At 52.5% G+C, this 17,717-nt stretch overlaps 1 protein-coding gene across 3 annotated transcripts; it reads left to right on the top strand.

Annotated features, from left to right (window-relative positions):
- The first annotated feature begins 329 nt into the window (after positions 1-329).
- FCAMR (Fc alpha and mu receptor) lies at positions 330-13,712 on the top strand. 3 transcript variants are annotated; one of them, XM_045456696.1, is made up of 7 exons: positions 330-764; positions 3,846-3,906; positions 5,387-5,530; positions 8,415-8,753; positions 9,887-10,646; positions 11,278-11,396; positions 12,003-13,712. In XM_045456696.1, the coding sequence occupies exons 1-7, from the start codon at positions 726-728 to the stop codon at positions 12,182-12,184; spliced, it is 1,644 nt and encodes a 547-aa protein (XP_045312652.1). In that variant the 5' UTR covers positions 330-725; the 3' UTR covers positions 12,185-13,712. The 3 variants fall into 3 exon arrangements, with proteins under 3 accessions (XP_045312652.1, XP_045312653.1, XP_045312651.1); XM_045456697.1 differs by having other exon boundaries at positions 3,834-3,906; positions 13,163-13,712; XM_045456695.1 differs by having other exon boundaries at positions 3,834-3,906.
- The last annotated feature ends 4,005 nt before the right edge of the window (positions 13,713-17,717 follow it).

The raw sequence follows: 17,717 nt of genomic DNA, 5'->3' as shown, positions 1-17,717 counted from the left end.
CCAAAGCAAAATGTTGGGGTTATGTTTAAGCCTGTTGGCTGTCCTTCCTCCTTTGGGATGAGCCCCGTGGGTCAGTGCTCTCTTTCTGTGGAGGTCATCTCATTTCCTGGACGGTGCTTTGGCTGGAGCATGAATTAGCGACTGTCAGGCATGCAGTTGAGCAGGGAGTCCATGACCCGAACTGGCTCTCCCTGGGAGCCTAAGGGGTCAGGCCAGCAGAAGGCACCAGCTGCCCAGCCAGACCATAGGGGAATTCCTCTCCTGAATTTTCTCCCCTCCCCAGATTGTCTCATCATCACCCTACAGGGGTCAGCTACACTGGGGCATCCTGAAAAATCTGGGGCTCTGGACTGGAGGGGAAATGAGAAGTGGAAGAACGGAGGTCCGTGCGTTTTCTCTGATGCCACTGTCACCACCCCTGGAAGAGTTCTTCAAGAGTAAGTGACAGGAAGGACCACAAGGAGCCAGGGCTGGCTCCCCCCCAGAAGAACTAGAAGCCGAGGCCCGATGTGCCCTGACTCGCTGCAGGTGTGGAGGGGCGAGGGGCACAACTACGTCTCGCACTTGAAGCTTCCGGGGCTATAGCCCCAGCTGCTTTCCAGCGCTCCGGTGCTGCCTTCTCAGTCTCAAGGTTAGAGGGAAGACGCTAGAAGGTGTCCAAACACCAGCATCTCAAAGAGAGAGAGAAAAAGAAAAGTCCGGGTGGATTTTACTTCTGGGCTGAGATGGATAGAGAAGCCTCAGCTAAGCCCGGAGAAGGACAGGTGAGATGCGGCTTCCCCCCTCCGCCTACCCCCCCACCCCAGGCTGGGGTCCTGTCTCCCAGTGGGGGGTGGTGAATTTCTGCAGCAGTTCTCAAGCATGCATTCAGGGGCCCTCCCCACAGCAGGCCGGGCTCACTCCCAGGGGGCCAGGAAAGGTCTGTGGGGTCCAGGCTGCAACACTGCCCTCCCACCTCCCAGCTCTCCTGATCCCCTCGACTCTCCCTCCCACCAGAGTGCAAGATTCCTTTGAGGCCCTAAGTAATGTAGAACCAACAAATGTCAGAAAGAGAGGGAAACATGGAGATCCACAAAGTTCTTCTGCTAGAGTGGAGACAAGGATGCATTGTTCTAGGTCATTCCATCAGCCACAGGCAAAGCAAAACTCCTGAGTCCTGGTTCTGTGCACTTCTCTCTGTACCACAGGGGCTCATTTCTTTCTTGTCAGCTGCCCCAGGGGTAGGGAATAGGAGAGGGGTGGGCCTGGTAGGGGGGGGGGGGGGGGGGGGTGGGGGGTGAGTAGGGGGTGGCCAGTAGGGATCCGGGGAGTCGTAGAGCAGCCTGTGTTGAAGATGAGATAGAGGGGCGCCTGGGTGGTGCAGTCGGTGAAGCGTCCGACTTCAGCCACACCACGATCTCGCGGTCCGGGAGTTCGAGCCCCGCGTCAGGCTCTGGGCTGATGGCTCAGAGCCTGGAGCCTGTTTCTGGTTCTGTGTCTCCCTCTCTCTCTGCCCCTCCCCCGTTCATGCTCTGTCTTTCTCTGTCCCAAAAATAAATAAATGTTGAAGATGAGATAGATGTCCTTCCTGGCAGGACCAGGGGATGAATGTGCCCCCCCCCCACCATGTGGCCCTCACCCCCTAAGATGTTGTGCATTATAACAAAGGCCTGTAGCCCCAGGCTGCTGAGTTAGGGCCCTCTGTATCCTGGAGAAAGGCTTTCTGAAGGTCATTGGCAGGGTGGGGGACTTGGAGACATTTCCTCCAATATAGTCTTTTCAGCCTCGGATCAAGGCTAATAGCACCCTGGAGGCCTTTTATCTCACACTCTGTGCTTCCTCATTGCCCCTCGGAGGCCAGGCGGTTTTTGCTCCTGCCTAGAGATTGCTGCCCCAGGGGACTCCAGAGGAAGCGGGTGGTGTGGTCTACAGACTTTGACCTCAACCTGTGCTGTGTCAGCACCTAGTGCGTTGGGAAAACCAGCCCTAGGAACCTGGGCTTGGTGGACATTAATCAAACAAACAGATTAGGCGCAGGCACACCTGGAGAGCCTCTGGGGGAGGGCAGGCAGCCAGAAAGCTCTGGACGGCACAGAGGGCCTATGGCTGCCATGGCATTGCCCAAGATGGGGACATGAGGCATGAGGTGGAGGAGGCATGAGAAGCCCGAGGGCTTTTCCAACCCCAGCCAGTCTCGGGGCTCTACCTGGATAGAGTAGCCAAGGCTTTGGCGGGGGCTGGTTGCGCAGAGCCGAGCTGGGGTGGACAGTTTGCAGCTCCAGGGCCAACCCATGGAGCCTACCATCCTCGTGTCCTCTACTCTCCCTTCCCTTCCCTTCGTTTCTTCTCTGCCTCCTACTTCTTGCCTCCCCCATTCCTTTTTCTCCTCTTTCAGTCTATGCCCCAGCCTGGCCAGCGGCCTTGCATGGCTTTGTCTAGTTGGGCCAGAGGGGGTGGGTGAGCGTCTCCTGCCCATGGCCCAGACCGCTGACTATCTGCTCCAATCCTCAACATTAGTGAGGCAGGGATTAGAGGAGGAAGGAGACAGTGATGGCTAACTTTAGTTTGCCTTTTTTTTTTTTTTTTTTTTACAGGTCCCAAGAACTGTAGGCAGTAGACAGATTCAAAGCACAGATTTTTGATTAATCAAAAAGCATTCTTGAAAACCCTAGGAGGAATACAAATGAAGTATGATGTACAATCTCTGTCTTTATAATCAGCAGACAAAGGAAGACTGTTGAGTAGGGATCAGTATGGTGTCTGTTACGGGAGTGGTCAGTTCACAATAGCTGTGTGCTGTGCTCCTACACTGTCCTGCATCCTGTTCCAGAGCCTGGGGGCAGAGATGACACGCAAAGTCCCACCCCAGGCCGGCAGGAGAGACCAGAGCAGAGGGAGATCAGTGTGGACGGGAGGACAGGGAGGGCTTTCTAGACGTTGTGGAGAAGAGACAGACGAGGACAGTCACGCAGACAATTGCTTTTTCCGACAGCTCATTTTTAATTTTTTTTTTTAAGGTTTATTTATCTTTGAGACAGAGAGAGACAGAGCATGAACGGGGGAGGGTCAGAGAGAGAGGGAGACACGGAATCCGAAGCAGGTTTCAGGCTCTGAGCTGTCAGCACAGAGCCCTACGTGGGGCTCGAACCCACAGACCTTAAGGTCATGACCTGAGCCCAAGTCTGAGGCTCAACCGACTGAGCCACCCAGGCACCCCCCCCCCCTCCACCCCCGATAGCTCATTTTTAACTCCTTGTTACTGACCGGAGGTACACGCCCAGTGAAACAGAAGGCTTCCCTTGAAGGAATCAATTCTCCTTCCGCAAAATAGAAGGGGGGAAGGGGGAAGGGGGAGGTTGCTGCTCTGCATGGAGCACACTGCCAGCACTGCTGACACAATCGAGTTTCACTTGTGCAACAGCCCCCTTACGCATTTACTCATTTCCCTGGAGAGGAGACTGACACCCCCCTCCCCCCCCCCCCCCGATTCCGGGCTAGGTGTAAGCTTCAAGTGTGTGGTCTTTCCACTCTCTGTGGCTCCCCCAAATTCGGAGCTCCACACTGACAGGCGGGTGCGGGGGCTGGGATCCTACAGGGGGAGTCCACCTCTTCTGAACCCAGAAACCCCGAGGGTAGGAACGTTGTAGCCTTGGTGGTGGTGACCCAGGCCAAACAGGCGTGCTTAGGAGTGAGAGATGGAGTCACGCTGGTCTCAGAGGGGGCAGTTCCCGCCCTGCTCTTGGTTGGCTGTAGCCCATCCAGCCGCAGCGCTGAGCAAACTGAGGTCCTGGAGAGAGAAGGGGCTCGGCCCAGGTCTCCCTGCTCCGCACCCTCTCAGGCTTCGTCCACTGCAGCGTTTTTTGCAGGTCACCAAGCAGAGGGCAGGATGGAAATTGCCCATCTTCCTCACGCTGTGCCTGTTGCAAGGTGAGTCCCAAACCCAGCCCAGACTCAGAGCTTGCGGGATGAGCCCCGTGCCTTCCAGGCTGCAGAGATTTCTGGCGGGCCCTCGGTGGCGTTCAGGGCTCCCACGGAAGTTTTGGGCATACCCCGGCTTTCTCTCCGGGGATCCAAGGCCCTGCAGTGGATGCAGGGAGTGGTCAGATCTAGGCCCAGGGGGAATGGGAGAGGCAAGAGAGAGGGCGTATGCCTGTTTTGATCTTTTCTAGAAGATTCACTGTCTTGCTATGCCCAATATCTCTGCTCTCTTCCATTCAAGTTGATGGCTGAAAGTCGGCTGCATTTGCAAGATAAGGGTTCCAGGGCTTGTGTATAAAAGACAGCAGGCAGAGGGCTCATTCCCACTCATTCAAAAAACACTCAGTGCCAGGCCCAGTACTAAGGACTTCAAGGTGCAGATCTGTCCTACATGAAACAGTTTGGAGTTGACAAAGAAACGAGATGGGTCAATAAAATTTACATCTATGCATTTACTGATTTAGTAAATATAGTAAACATACATTTATGGAGGGCTGACCGTATGCCCTGCGCTAAGGGCGGGTGGATGAAAGACAGAATCTTGCCAATAGGTGCTGGCAGGCTGGTGTGGTGAGCCTGGCCAGGTATAGATCCGGCTCAGATGACAAATGGCCCTATGTGCTGTGGTCGGCATTTTATTTTATTTTATTTTAATGTTTATTTTTGAGAGAGAGAGAGAGAGATCACAAGCGGGGAAGGGGCAGAGAGAGAGGAAGACAGAATCCGAAGCAGGCTCCAGGCTATGAGCTGTCAGCACAGCCTTACGAAGGGCTCAAACTCACAAACTGCGAGATTGTGACCTGAGCCGAAGTCAGATGCTTAACGGACTGAGCCACCCAGGTGCCCCAAAAAAATCAGAATATTAATGAATCAAGGGTAACTAATACAGGAGCAAGAACTCTGTACTATAATCAGACCATCTCTTTATTTTAATCTCCCCCCAGCCCCTTTAAAATTTTTCCGTAGAAACCGAAGCCCCCAGATGAAAACTCAGGCAGGCCCATGATTTTTCTGTTAACATATTAGTGTAGGTGAGAGTTCTGACTGAATTTCTTTCACTCTCGAATGCTAAATTTGAAGTTCTAAGTGTGCAGTTAAATATTTTGGTTGGCCCTTTAATCTTCCTTCAACGATATGCCCCATCATCTACCCAAGGCCTACGGTCAGGAAGACGCTGCAGGGGGGACGCAGTGGCCGTCTTCTCTGTTCCTCTCTTCTGCCTCCTCCCCATGTTGGCACTTGGGGCTCAGGACCCCAGCAGGGTCCCAGGAGCAAAAGGGAGGAGAGGCAATAGACAGGAAGCTCTTGCTTGCTGGGGTGGCCTGGAGCTCTCTGGCCTGGCAGGAGTTTAGAGCTGGCTCTTTCTTTTGTGGGTGCATTTGTGAACTTAGATGGTCCCCTGATGGCCCATCTCCTCCCTTCGCCCCAGGTTCTGCTTTGACCCCTCCACAGAGAAGACCCCATCTCAGATGCCTGCGGACCGTCTCTCTGCCCTCTGCACACCGCCTCTGGGCCAAGGAAACACTCACTCCTTTCTCACCCCTCTGCGGGAGAGGGAAGACATCCATCGCAGGTGCAATGACTCTCCCTCTGTCCTGCCTCAAACCTCTTGTGCTCTCTCAGACAGAGTTGGTCTCTGGTCCATGGCTGCCCCACATCTGCAGCCACCCTACCCCAACTTGCTCCTCTCTGGGAGAAGCCATAGCCACAGACGACTGCCGGGAAATGATGGGTGAATGAGTTCAGGGCATCTGTCTCCACTGAAGGGCAGAGAATCTGCATCAGGGGTCCCAGATGAGCACCACGTTGATCTAAAGTGCTAACTCTTTCTTTAATTTCCATAGGTGACTAATAAAAATTCCAAATGACATGGGGGCATCTGGATGGCTCAGTCCATTAAGCATCCTACTTCGGCTCAGGTCACGATTTCATGGTTCATGGGTTTGAGTCCCGCATCAGGCTCTGTGCTGACAGCTCGGAGCCTGGAGCCTGCTTCGGATTCTGTCTCCCCCTCTCTCTGCCCCTCTCTCTGCTTGCGTTCTCTCTCGCTATCTCTCTCTCTGTCCCTCAAAAATAAAGAATAAAACATTAAAAAATAAAAAAAAATCCAAATGACATATAATACATACCAAATACATTCCAAATTATACATAATATAACATATATACCTTAATTATGTATAACTAGGAGCTACTGATCAGTAATCTACTGAGGTCTTAAGGGCAAGTTAAATTTGGTATTAATAAAAGAAAAAAAATGTTCATTGCAAGAGCTGATTACAGACTCTTTCTTTTAAAGTTTATTTTTGAGAGAGAGAGAGAGAGAGAGAGAGAATACAAAGTGGGCTCTGTGCTGACAGCAGCGAGCCCAATTGTGGGGCTTGAACTCACAAACCATGAGATCATGACCTGAGCTGAGCCACCCAGGAGGCCCTGGTTAAGGATTCTCAATCAGCTTTCTACAGGGAGGTCGGACTGCCCCGTCCTGCCGATTCGTGGAAGAGACATACAAAAGATTGTCTCGTGTGTGCCACAAGTAGATCACAAGAATTCCTGAAAGCTAGGGCACGAACACTTTATCAGGGCACTACCAATGTTGTCCTGAGATGGTCCTTGTTTGTAACTGAATATTCTTGACTCTTAATGATAAATTGCCACTTATCCTGATTAAGAGCGGCACAGTTGGTGATGCGTCATGTAATTACACCTACCGTGAATATTGATGTAGTCGTGGCTTTTATGGCCCTGAGTCTTCTAGAATTAGACCTCCGGACATATGCAACAGACAGGGCCAGCTCGACGAGCTAAGAAGGCTGGGTTTAATGCTCTGCTATTACCCTGGGGAATAAGGGGTTAATAATTTTGCAACAAGGGGCTCCGCATTTTCGTTTAGCACTGGGCTTTGCAATTATGTAGCCACTATGGGCAACAGGATATTAAACTTGGGTATTAAACTGAACCTACTTGTCTTCCGAGGCTCTAAAGACACTGACCGAGTTGATACGCGCCAGGTACCCACAGCCTAAAGCAAGATATTCTGCTGCCTGGGCAGGAACGCGCAGAGCGGTTATAAAGCCGGTTGTCCCTGCAATAGCCCGCCGTGTAGCCGTCTGAAGAATCGTGAGCCCCCAGCAGAGCTCACCGGGAGAGCCCTCCTCCACTTGCCTGGGGAGACAGGAGGGATCGCTGCCCCCTCCCGTTCAGCCAAGTTCAGAGAAGGAATCTGTAGGAAGACACTCAGTGAGTTTTTCCTATGTCCCGGCTTCTCCTGACAGCAGAACAAAGGCGTTTCCTGGAACCTGCCGAAAGGAGCTGGCCTGGGGACTCTTCCACGAAGGCCACCCAGAAAGGACTGTGACCCCAAAAGGAAGGGCAGGTGGCCAGCCGTCATAGGTTTAGTGGTGGGGGGGGAGGCCCAAAAGGCCAGCCGGAGAGACAGTTCTTGCCGGGAGGGAACTGCAGCCAGAGGCCATGGAAGGGTCTGGGAGGCAAAAGTCCCAGGAAGAGCTCTGGCCGCCCGTGTGCCCAGAGAGCATGGTGAACAGAGCACAACTCTCCGCCTCACCTTCCCCTCTGTTCCTCTGTACCCAGTCCCCGATGGGCCTAAACACCAGTTTTGAGTAGAAGGAGTAGAGCAAAGAGACTGGAACGGCAGCCAGTCGTTGGACTGGACTGACCTTACCACCCTGGGCCAGGCTGGACTTTTTCCCCATCCGAGGGAGACTGTGAGTGGGGTTATGCCTGCGATTCATCAAGCAGCAGAGGCCGTGTGAAGAGACAGTGAGAGACACGACAAGCCTTGTTTCTGCTCGCCCCAGAGCGAGTTAATGTCATTCAGTAAACAGGCCGTGGGCAGGTTCGACCACGATTTCCACCTGTTACCAAAGCGGGTGTGTTCGCAGGCCCGTTCAGCTGTGCGTTGATGGGGGCGTGTGGTTGTTTACCCTCTGCCGGAAAATGCGGGGGGTGAACACATCCCCAGTCACCGGTCTGGGGATGTACCCACCAAGTGGACCGGGATACCGGTGTTTCAGGCACCCTCTCCACTCGGGGGAAAGCACACTAACCTGTTCTTACCATCGAACTATCTCTTGTGTATTCGCTCCACCAACCGGACTGCAGCCCTCTTGTCAGATGTTGACCCAGGCCCCGGACGGACTCGTAGGAGAAAGTCTGGCACATGATAGGAGCCAGCTAACAGTTGGAAAGAGTATTCCTGCATTTCTGTCTCTCACATGGGGCCCTGGATACAGCTGCATTCTGTATCTTGGGGTACTCCCGATCCAGGGGCTAAGCTCTGACATTTCTATGTTGATTCTTCCTCGCCTCACTTTCACGAAGGTGTTTTTCTGGCCTATTCCCTAATTCCGACAGAGTCTGGAGCTCGTACCTCCCCACCGTGACCTTTCGCGAATCTCCCTCCCTTTTGACCATTTTTTTCCCTCTCTCTGCCCGCAGACGCAAACGCACTAAAGGGCCCGAGGCTGGTGTCTGGGGAGCCGGGGGGAACTGTCACCATCCAGTGCCATTATGCCCCCTTGGCCATCAACGTATACGAGCGAAAATACTGGTGCCGTCTGAGCCCCCTGACGTCGTTCTGCCACACCATTGTGTCCACCACCGGCTACGCTCATCTTGGCTACCGTGGCCGTGTGACATTTGCAGACTTCCCGCAGAGAGGCTTGTTTGTGGTGAGGCTGTCCCAACTGTCCCCGGATGATGTGGGCCGCTACCGCTGTGGCATTGGGAAGAGAAACGACATGTTCTTCTTCAGCATGAATCTGACCGTCTCTGCAGGTATGGGCTGACGGCCGGTGGGTCAAGTCTGGTGAGGGGAATGCTGGGAAGGAGAAGGTGTGGGAGAAGACTGTCCAGTCCAAGAGGCCCTTAAACCTGAGGGGAGCGATGAGGAAAAGCTGGGGGTGGGACAAGGACTTTAAGAAGTAGGCTTTCAGGGGCGCCTGGGTGGCTCAGTCGGTTGAGCATACAACTCTTGGTTTCGGCCCAGGTCATGATCTCACAGTTGCGTGAGTTGAAGCCCCATGTCTGGCTCTGCACTGGCAGTGAAGAGCCTACTTGGGACTCTCTCTCTTTCTCTCTCTCTCTCTCTCCTCCTCTGCCCCTCCTCTGCTTGCTCTGTCTCTGTCTCTCTCGAAATAAATAAATAAACTAAAAAAAAAAAAAAAAAGTAGGCTTTCATTTCAGAAAGAAATTACCTTCGGGAAGGTAGATATTAGGAAAAACTTCCAAAATGAATGCATGCAGACTGCCTCACCCAAATCCCCCCACATTTTGTGGCATGTGTTTTTGGAGAGGACTCCAAGAAGTTGAATTGAATAATATGGCTTCTTAGGCGCATGATGTCTCTTTGTTCAGACAAGCAGAGCAGGTAAGAGATGCGGGACAAAAGAGGCTCTTCCTGAGACCGAGCCCCTTAGCAGACATCTGACAGCTTCGAGGTCCATGCTCTGTGTGGCAGGTTCCAGAGAAGTGACCCAGAATCGGGCACCCAGAGCCTGGGGAAGGGCGCCCAGGCAGTGGAAGACGAGGAGAGAGGCAGCGCCTGGGATTGCATTTGTCTTGTTCAATGTCACTCTAACCATCTGCTGAGATTGGCTGCTCTATTTAAGGACCAGTATGTGGTGGGCTGTGGGAAAGAGGCCAGTATGGGCATGCAGGACAGCTCAGTAGAGACTGTGGGCATAAAACAGAGAGAGAGAAAGGACCATAAAATGTCAACATTTGCAAAAAGATTAGAGATTCCACCCGGTTTTCCCCCATTTTTATTTTATCCAACATATTGACCCAAGACTGTGTTGCTTAATGAGGGTGCATTCCTTGGGGCAAACACTTTAAGCCTGGGATCTTTTGCTAAATCCTGTAGGCAGCTGGGATAGCCTTCCTATGCGGTCTCCTTCCGCCATTGACAGGTCTTTCCAGCGCCGTCCCCCCACCCACTCTGGCTGCGGGTGAGCTCGTCGTGGCATCCCTTGGAACAGCAACACCGGTGGCCAACAGATGGACCCCAGCAACCTCCCGGATGACAGAAAGACAAGGGACAGGATTCCACAGATTTGCTCTGACTCCAGGAACCAGGAAAACAACAGCGTCCACTGAGATCAGGCAGACCCCAGGAACAAATGGGGCAGCAGCTCTAGGGACAGGTAGTCGGGTAGAGAGTTCTGTCCGGACAACAGTCCCCATTCCAGAGAGTTCGGCTTCAACCATCGGAGATATGTCCAATACGACAGAAGGTGTTTGGGTGTGGGACACCAACGGCTCGGTAGGGGATTCGGGCAGGCCCAGCGAGGAAGGGAGGGAGATAACAACTACTGAGGCCGATAGGCCACAAGAAGAAGCAGAGAGGGTCAGAACAGCTCTGGATGTAGTTGGGAAGGTCATAGGGACCATCAGGCCAACAACTCTGGTCTCAGAAAAACGGGTGCAGGAAATCTTGCAAGAAGCAACAGCCATTGCTAAGCCCCAAGCCCTGGGCTCCATTGAAGGAACTACCCCAGCTGCAGGCGTGTGGACCCTGGGGCCCTCCAGCATACAGGTGGCGTCTGAGGAGGGAGCTACCGAAGGGGACCTAGACACGCCTGCTGGATACAGCGATCCCCAAGCAACACCGAGCCAGGTCCTGGCAGCTGGGCCCAGGAGGCCCCTGGGCAAGGGGTATTCCATGAAGAGGTAAACTCCCAGCCCCTCCTCTCTGCCCTACTCCAGGCATGCCCCTCCCTGGGCTGACCTCTGCGCCCCCACCCCCCCAACCCGCTCACTTCTCTCCCTTTGTCACCTCAGGACAGCAAAGGGCAAGGCCCATAAACATCACAGACCCTCCCTCGTTCAAGGCTCCTTGCTAAGAAACCCTGAGTGTTTTCATGTGGTTTTCAAGCAAAGATCAAAAGAAAAGAGTAACAGAATATTTAGGTGGAACCTTTGGGACTTTTTTGTAAAAGATGAGGAACAAAAGCTCCAGACAGGGGAGGTACTTGCTGAAGCCACAGGGGAAGACCGTGAAACCATGGGGCAGAGCCCCATGCCCAGGGTGGATTCCCTGCCTCTCACTCAGTCCTCTTTCCCACGGTGACACAGAGTGGCCCCCACCTGCCTCACACTCGGTGCAGTAGGGACAAGACGGGGGCTCCCGTCCCAGCTCTGCTACGACCCCGCCGCGGGAATAAGGGGAGCCGACTTCCCTCACCTCAGCTTCTCACCTGTAAAGCGAGGGGCGAGGGCCGAATGGCCTTCGGTCTCCTGTCCAGCTCCCGCCCGCCCTCCCCTGCACTCCTCTCATCCCCACCTGTTACTTCCACTCCAGGGCTTCTCCAGGAGAGAGAAACATCTCTCGGATCCTGACTCCTGTCTCTACGGTGCTCTTCCCCCTCACGCTTGTGGCTCTCGTCCTGTGGCAAAGGAGGCTCCGGATAAACAGGACCTGTGAGTTGAGCCTCGGAGGGAGTGCTCGTTCCCACCGGACACCCTCCGGACTGGGTGGGGTCCCGACTGGTAAAAGTGCTAAATTCTAGACAGAGCCATTTAACCGGTCCTGGCCTTGGTTTCTCAACGAAATGGGAAAATCAGTTATGCCTCAAAGGCACCCCCGGGGCAGAAGGAGAAGCTCTTTCAGAGGATGGCAAGCCATAAGCTAACGGTGGGCATGGGAACTGCATGAGCCATGCCGGCAGCAGGCAACAGGAGCACAGGGACCAGGTGCGGGGAGCAGACCACATTTGCACCCTCTGCCTCATGGCCCAGCCAAAAGCCTCTTCTGGCTAGGTTTCAGTACTCCTCAAGGGAGTGTTCCGTGGTGTTTAGCTCTGATGAAGAGAGGGCGAGATGTTCCGGGAGCAAGCAGAAGAGGCTGAGGTGCTCACACCCAGGACCTCGAAGGCCTGGCCCAATCCTTTTCAATCCAAGGGCTCGGTTGCAATTCATCTGTGTCAGGAAGTTCCCAGAAGGTTGTAGGGGTTGGGGAGTGGGGGGTACTCAGGGAATCGCATTCAGTTCCCAGTCATCCTCACGGCATGCTCTGTGTCTGTGCAGCTCAGGAGACAGAAGGGACAGCAGGGGTCACCTTGATTCAGATGACACATTTCCTGGAGCTGAGCCTCCAGCCAGACCAGCTGCCCCACGTAGAGAGGAAGATATTCCGGGATGAGTCTCCTCCTCAGGCCCGTCTGACTGTCCCCGAGAGGCACCCTGGCCCCCAAGGAATGGAGCAATAAGCTGTTCAGTCCCCATGGAAAGAGAGCCAGGACGAAACAGCATGACTTCAGCCTTTTTTCATCCTTCCTCCACCTATACAGAGGGAAGCAAATGGACTGGGGAAACAGAGGCTGGCCGTCCTTGGGCCTAGGAAAGTCAAGCATTTCCCACAGCCAAAGGTGGTATATGACTCAAAGGAGGCTGCAAGAAAGGATTCATTAAACATTGGCGGAGGTCACCTAGGAGAGCGTGGAACTTCCATTTCCGGGAGTTTGAAAATAGAGGAGGCTTCCAGTTGCTACGAATTCTTAGCCATCATTCCTACTCCTTGCTAGGCATTCCCTTTTCTCAGGTCTGTTAGCATTCAGCCTGCTGCACACATTTATTTAATCATATTCACGTACACGAGGCTTGCCTTCTCAAGAAGATTCTAAGCTCCTTTAGGGCAGTAATTGTGTTTGACCCACATCACTATGTCCCCAGAGAACTTCCAATTCAGTAGGGCGCCAAGTAAGTATTTGTGCTGAACGGCTGACCAGAGGGCATGGGTTCAGTGGCCTCCGAGGTATTCTGAGTCCCCCTACACTCCCCTCCAGTCCCCCGGAGGATTCCATAGGCAGGCGTTTTCTCCATAGAAACGAAAAGGCACAACCCTCATTCCTCAAATCATCCCTCCACATTTGGGCCCATAGTCATCATGCTACAGACCTTTTGACCTAGGCAAAATTTTCTGGGATTTTCCTAAATTCATGGGCGAGGAGGGTATTTTTCAGTAGATTCTCACCTTTTTCATAAAGCTCCTCTTGTTCAACTGCTTCTGAATCCTTGAGACCAAGGACTGTTGATGAAGTTGGGAAATGACCATTTGGGGGAGGGAGGGGGGTGGATGACAGAGAAGGTGGCCAGAAGGAATTTTATGTGGATTCTGCTTTTATAACCTTTTCATCCCATGCCTGTTGGGGAACTTTCACTCCATCCGTGGTCCCACTGTCTTTCAGGCATTATATCAGCTCTTTTGTTTTGCCGAATCTGTTAACCAACTGTCTGAACTTCATGTTTGGGCAAAGCAGCCTTTGAGCAATGGAAGAGAAAGAAAAGGAAGGCTCCAACGTCAAGTTGAGAATTGTCAAGTGGACATTTCCAGAAGGATCAGCCCTGCCTCCTAGGCTGTCAGCAACACCAGAAACACTTTAACACATCCTCACAGCTGGTGCTGAACCAGGACACTCTCCCCAGAAAACCATGGAGATTTAGTCTTCAAGTTTGGTGAGAGAGACCCCAATGTTTTGGATACGTAGGGAAGTTGAAAACATCTGACCAAACAGAATCACAGAATTTCAGAGCTAAAAGGTCCTTAGAAGTTAACCACTCTAGGGTGAGGTAACTGAAGCCTTGTGGGGGAGAAGGAAGTTGTTTAAACCCAGTTAGGAATAGAGGAAGGCTCAGAAAAGAGAGCTCATAACCTTCATTTAGTGCTTTCTCCACTTCGTCACTGCTAAACAATGTATCAAAGCAAAACTAGTTAAAAATAAATCAATGACACCACTATGGGCTTGCTCCACACCATTTTCATGAATGCTGAAAAACCTGTAAGAGATAGAGAGATAAGGCAGCCACATTAACCCATTCAACTAATAAGGAAGCGGGCCCTGGAGGGTATGTAATACAGCTAAGGTCGTTTGGCTTATTAGAGGTGGGGACAGACTGAGACCCTCCCCCCCCTGCCCTGGATCACTCAGTGCAGGATCACCCCACCTAACTGGTGTTTACCAGGGGCGTCCGCAGAATGCTAGCTTCTCAAGATTGTTAAGAGGTGTTCTGAGGGGGGGAAAAAAAAGCTTCGGTAGATCAAACAAGTTTGGGAAATGCTGGTTAAAGGATAAACAAGTTTCTTTTGCGTAGGACTTTTTGGAGCCTCTAATCCACTAAGATGCATGGCAAATAGCCGTGGGGTGTGGGGACATGATGAGTGTTTTCCCAGTGTTTTGGACTATTGTGTGTTGGTGAAGCAATCTCACTGGACCGGGATCCTCAGATCACTTACTGCTTGGGGAAGTTGGATGCACTAAGGCAGGGGTCAGCACACCTTTTTCTGTAAAGGGCACGATAGGAAACACTTTAGACTCTGTAGGACACACAGCGTCTGTTGCAACTCCACAGTTCTGCTGTTGTAGCACTGAAACAATGACTCTGACAGTGTGCCAACAACATTTTATTTACAGAAATAGGTGGCAAGCTGCTTCTGGTTCCAGAGCCACGATTTGCCAAGCCCTGAACTAGCTCACAAGACTCCGATGTGAGGGATCAGACCCTCATTCTTCCTCAAAAGCTGCCCTTGCCACGCTGCTCAGGGACCTCTCCTTTCTCCGAACCCCTGTAACACTTTCTGCTTGGGGTTCAGCAGTCGGGGCACCCGGCCTGACTGCCCCATCTTGGGGAAAGAGGGGACCAGCTCGGCAAGGGTGTTGGCCGCGTGGCTGGAGTCGGGAGCGGCTTCTAGAAGTAGGACCAGGTGCATTAGGGAAAGCTGAGGTCCACCGGCAGGGGACGAGCTAGTACAAGTTCAAAGGGTCAGACCAGAGCCAAGATTAGAGTCTCAGGGCCTACTGTTCAGAGTCGGGCAGAGATAAGATCTGAGGGAAATTCTCGCCTGGAAGGAAATGGGGCAGCCCCATGTCTTTACAGCTCTTCTTTATGGGCTACCTGATAAGCTGGTGTGACGCGGGAGTAAGACAGACAGAGCAGGCGGGCTCCACCACTCGGTATTGTCCGTGACTTGTTTTTCCTCTTCCATCCCCCGTTAGCACGGTACATCACTGGGATGCGAGGCAGGGAAACATCCATCACTAGGCTGGAATCAAGGAAGTCTCTCTTTTTTTTGTTTGTTTTTTCTTCGTGGAAATTTCTAATCCAAGATACAGGTGATGAGGGAGCCTAAGGCAAGCTGAGAGGCCGCAAACACTGCCCCCTCCACCCCCGCTCCCCACCCAGGTGGGATATGTGTGATATTTCCCAGGCACTCCTGACTGCCTAAAAACAAAGGAAAGGGAAAAAACAAATGGTTAACTGTTAGAGATCATAGTCCTGCTGGACCTAAGTCTCCATCACCCCTCCATAGTGATGTGGGAAACAAAGGCAGGAGGAGACCTGGATAGAACTTAATTTCCTTATAATTATAATTTCCTTATAATTATAATTTCCTGCAGCCCATTGGCAAATGCTTGAGGCCGGAAGAGTAAACTGTTTTTCTAGGAACTCCTAACTGCCTTAGTGCTAATTGCTTTGCTAGAGGGAATAACAACCCTAGCCTGATGAGAACCAGGCCTCCAGTATCCTGTGAGTCTTCTTTAGCTTGTGAAAATCTCACTGGAAACTTCCCCTGGACTTTACCTCTCCCAAAAACGCAGAGTATAGAAGCCAGTCTCTCCTCATGGTCCCAGGGCAGCTCTTCCTGCCCACGGGTCCTGTCCCTGTGCTTCAATAAAATCACCTTTTCGCACCAAAGATGTCTTCAAGAATTCTTTCTTGGTCGTCGGCTCTGGACCCCACGCACCCCGCTATCGCCCCAAAAACCTCATCACAGGCAAGCACTGACTTTCCTACGATCGAGCAGATTCTCCCCGTGAGGGCACAAGTCTTAACGCTGCTGCTCCTTCCCTAGTATCTCTGCACAGAAGGGGCTACCCTCAGCTTTCACCTCGCATCTGATACCACATTTCTGTAAGGCAGGTATGATGATTCACATTTTACAGATGTGAAAGCCGAAGCCAGAGGAAGTAAGTAGTTACGCTCTTCGGGAAAGGGCAAGCCGGGAACTGGACACAAAGCAGTCTATCTCCAGGCTTAAATCCTTGATCGGTGCACCACACTGCCTTGCTCGACACTTAGATTTATGGCCTGGCATCTGATCAGGTCCTTTCCTGTTTAATATTCTAGAACCTTCCTTGTTTTCCTCTGGGAGGCCCAGTGTATAGAAGTTTTTATAACCATTTCCAGTAATTTGTTTTCTTTGGTCACCCAGCTGGCTTACTCCTGTCCTGGCTAAGTGAAGTATAAAAGTTCAGGGAGCTGGAAATGAGCGCTAAAAATTCAGCCGCTGCCCAGAGGTCCGTGCTGGCATTGTATAAACAGAGCTCAGATCTTCAATTAGCTGTGGGGATGTCCGTCCATCTCAGGTAACCCAGGGCAAATGCTCGACCCCCAGCCAACTTGTCGCCATTCTCCTCTAGGACTCTGGGGGTTTCTTCCTCTCCTCCAGCAGCCAGTGTGGTCTCGGACAGACAGAATTAGCTTACTGACAGCATCAGTCAGACACAAAGAGGAAGGTATTTCCATGGAAAAACCTGTAAAGCACTGAAGGCAAGTAAACATGAGTTGTGTGGTTATTTTCCACTGGTACAGATATTCCAGGGCTAAGAGCCTGACAAGACGGGTGGAGATGGAGATTCTACTCAAAAGGAAACAGACCCTCTGGCGGGGTCCAGCCACCACAAAACTCTCCACTTCCCCCTAAAGGATGCGGCTTGGGTTGCCGGCACCAGCCCTCCCTGGCGCCCCCCCCTTCACTGTCAGCAGGAGGACGAGCCATCACTCCAGTGCCCACTCTCCAAGGGGCCAACTGAAACCCAGAAGGGCAGCAGAGAGGCAGGAGAGATCACTGTGCCACACTTCCAGAGGCAGGTAGAAATCATGAACACCGAGGCTCCAGGCCAGTAGACCACTCTTTGCTCCCTGGCCCCATTTTGTTGAGGGTGTACGTTCCCTGGTTAGCTTCTGGAGTCTTCTGTGTTCTGCCTTTTCCGATCTCTGGCTGAGTTCCCGAGTTTTGCTTGTTTGCTGCCTTGATCTAGGTCTCCCAGTTCAGCTCTGAGAGGAGAAGGTCAAACAAGGGCCACATCTTTCCCTAATTTCACCAATCCCTGGCTCCCTAACCTGAGTCTCTTAGCTGGGAGGAGGAGAGCCAGGACCGCCGTGGCCCAAGCATTTTCTGATTCCCCCCATGAGTGCAGATGTCGTACTTTTCCCCAGACAAGAGTTCAGGGAAAGGGCGCCGGGGAGTCTGCTTTTTTAGGGCCTGGCATGGGAAGTGCAGACTGGTTTGTGAATGCACTTGGCCTCAACTCTCCATTTTGCCAGCACACCGCTCCACCCGCGCAGTGCAGCCCGCTAAAAATTAATTACGGTATACATCACCAGAAAGAAGCGGATTATACAGCCTCGCGCAGTTGGGAATGCAGAGGCTCAGATGGGCATGGGTTGCTGGGGATCACAGGGGATATTTTTCCGGTGGCAGTCTGACAGGCAAACCTTGGGCTGAAGGCCAGGCCAGACCAGGAACAAGGAAACAACAAGTGTTCAGGAGGTTCGGGAGGACCCCAGTGGCTTATGAGAGGGGCTGGGCCCTGTTACCTGACACTCTACCTGTTGACTTTGGATATCTACTCTAAAAATCTTCCTCCTTCCGCCTCTCCCTGACCAGGGTATGGAGGTGGGAGAAGGCGAGAGAGTGGTGTGGTACCTTCAGAAAAGGTTTGCTCCTTTGTTCCTGCCTCT

The sequence above is a fragment of the Leopardus geoffroyi genome, chromosome C3 (genome assembly GCF_018350155.1).
Source record: "Leopardus geoffroyi isolate Oge1 chromosome C3, O.geoffroyi_Oge1_pat1.0, whole genome shotgun sequence".
In the NCBI taxonomy this organism is placed as follows: Eukaryota; Metazoa; Chordata; class Mammalia; order Carnivora; family Felidae; genus Leopardus; species Leopardus geoffroyi.
Note: the sequence above shows the minus strand (reverse complement) of the source record. Positions and strands in the feature narration are given on the sequence as shown.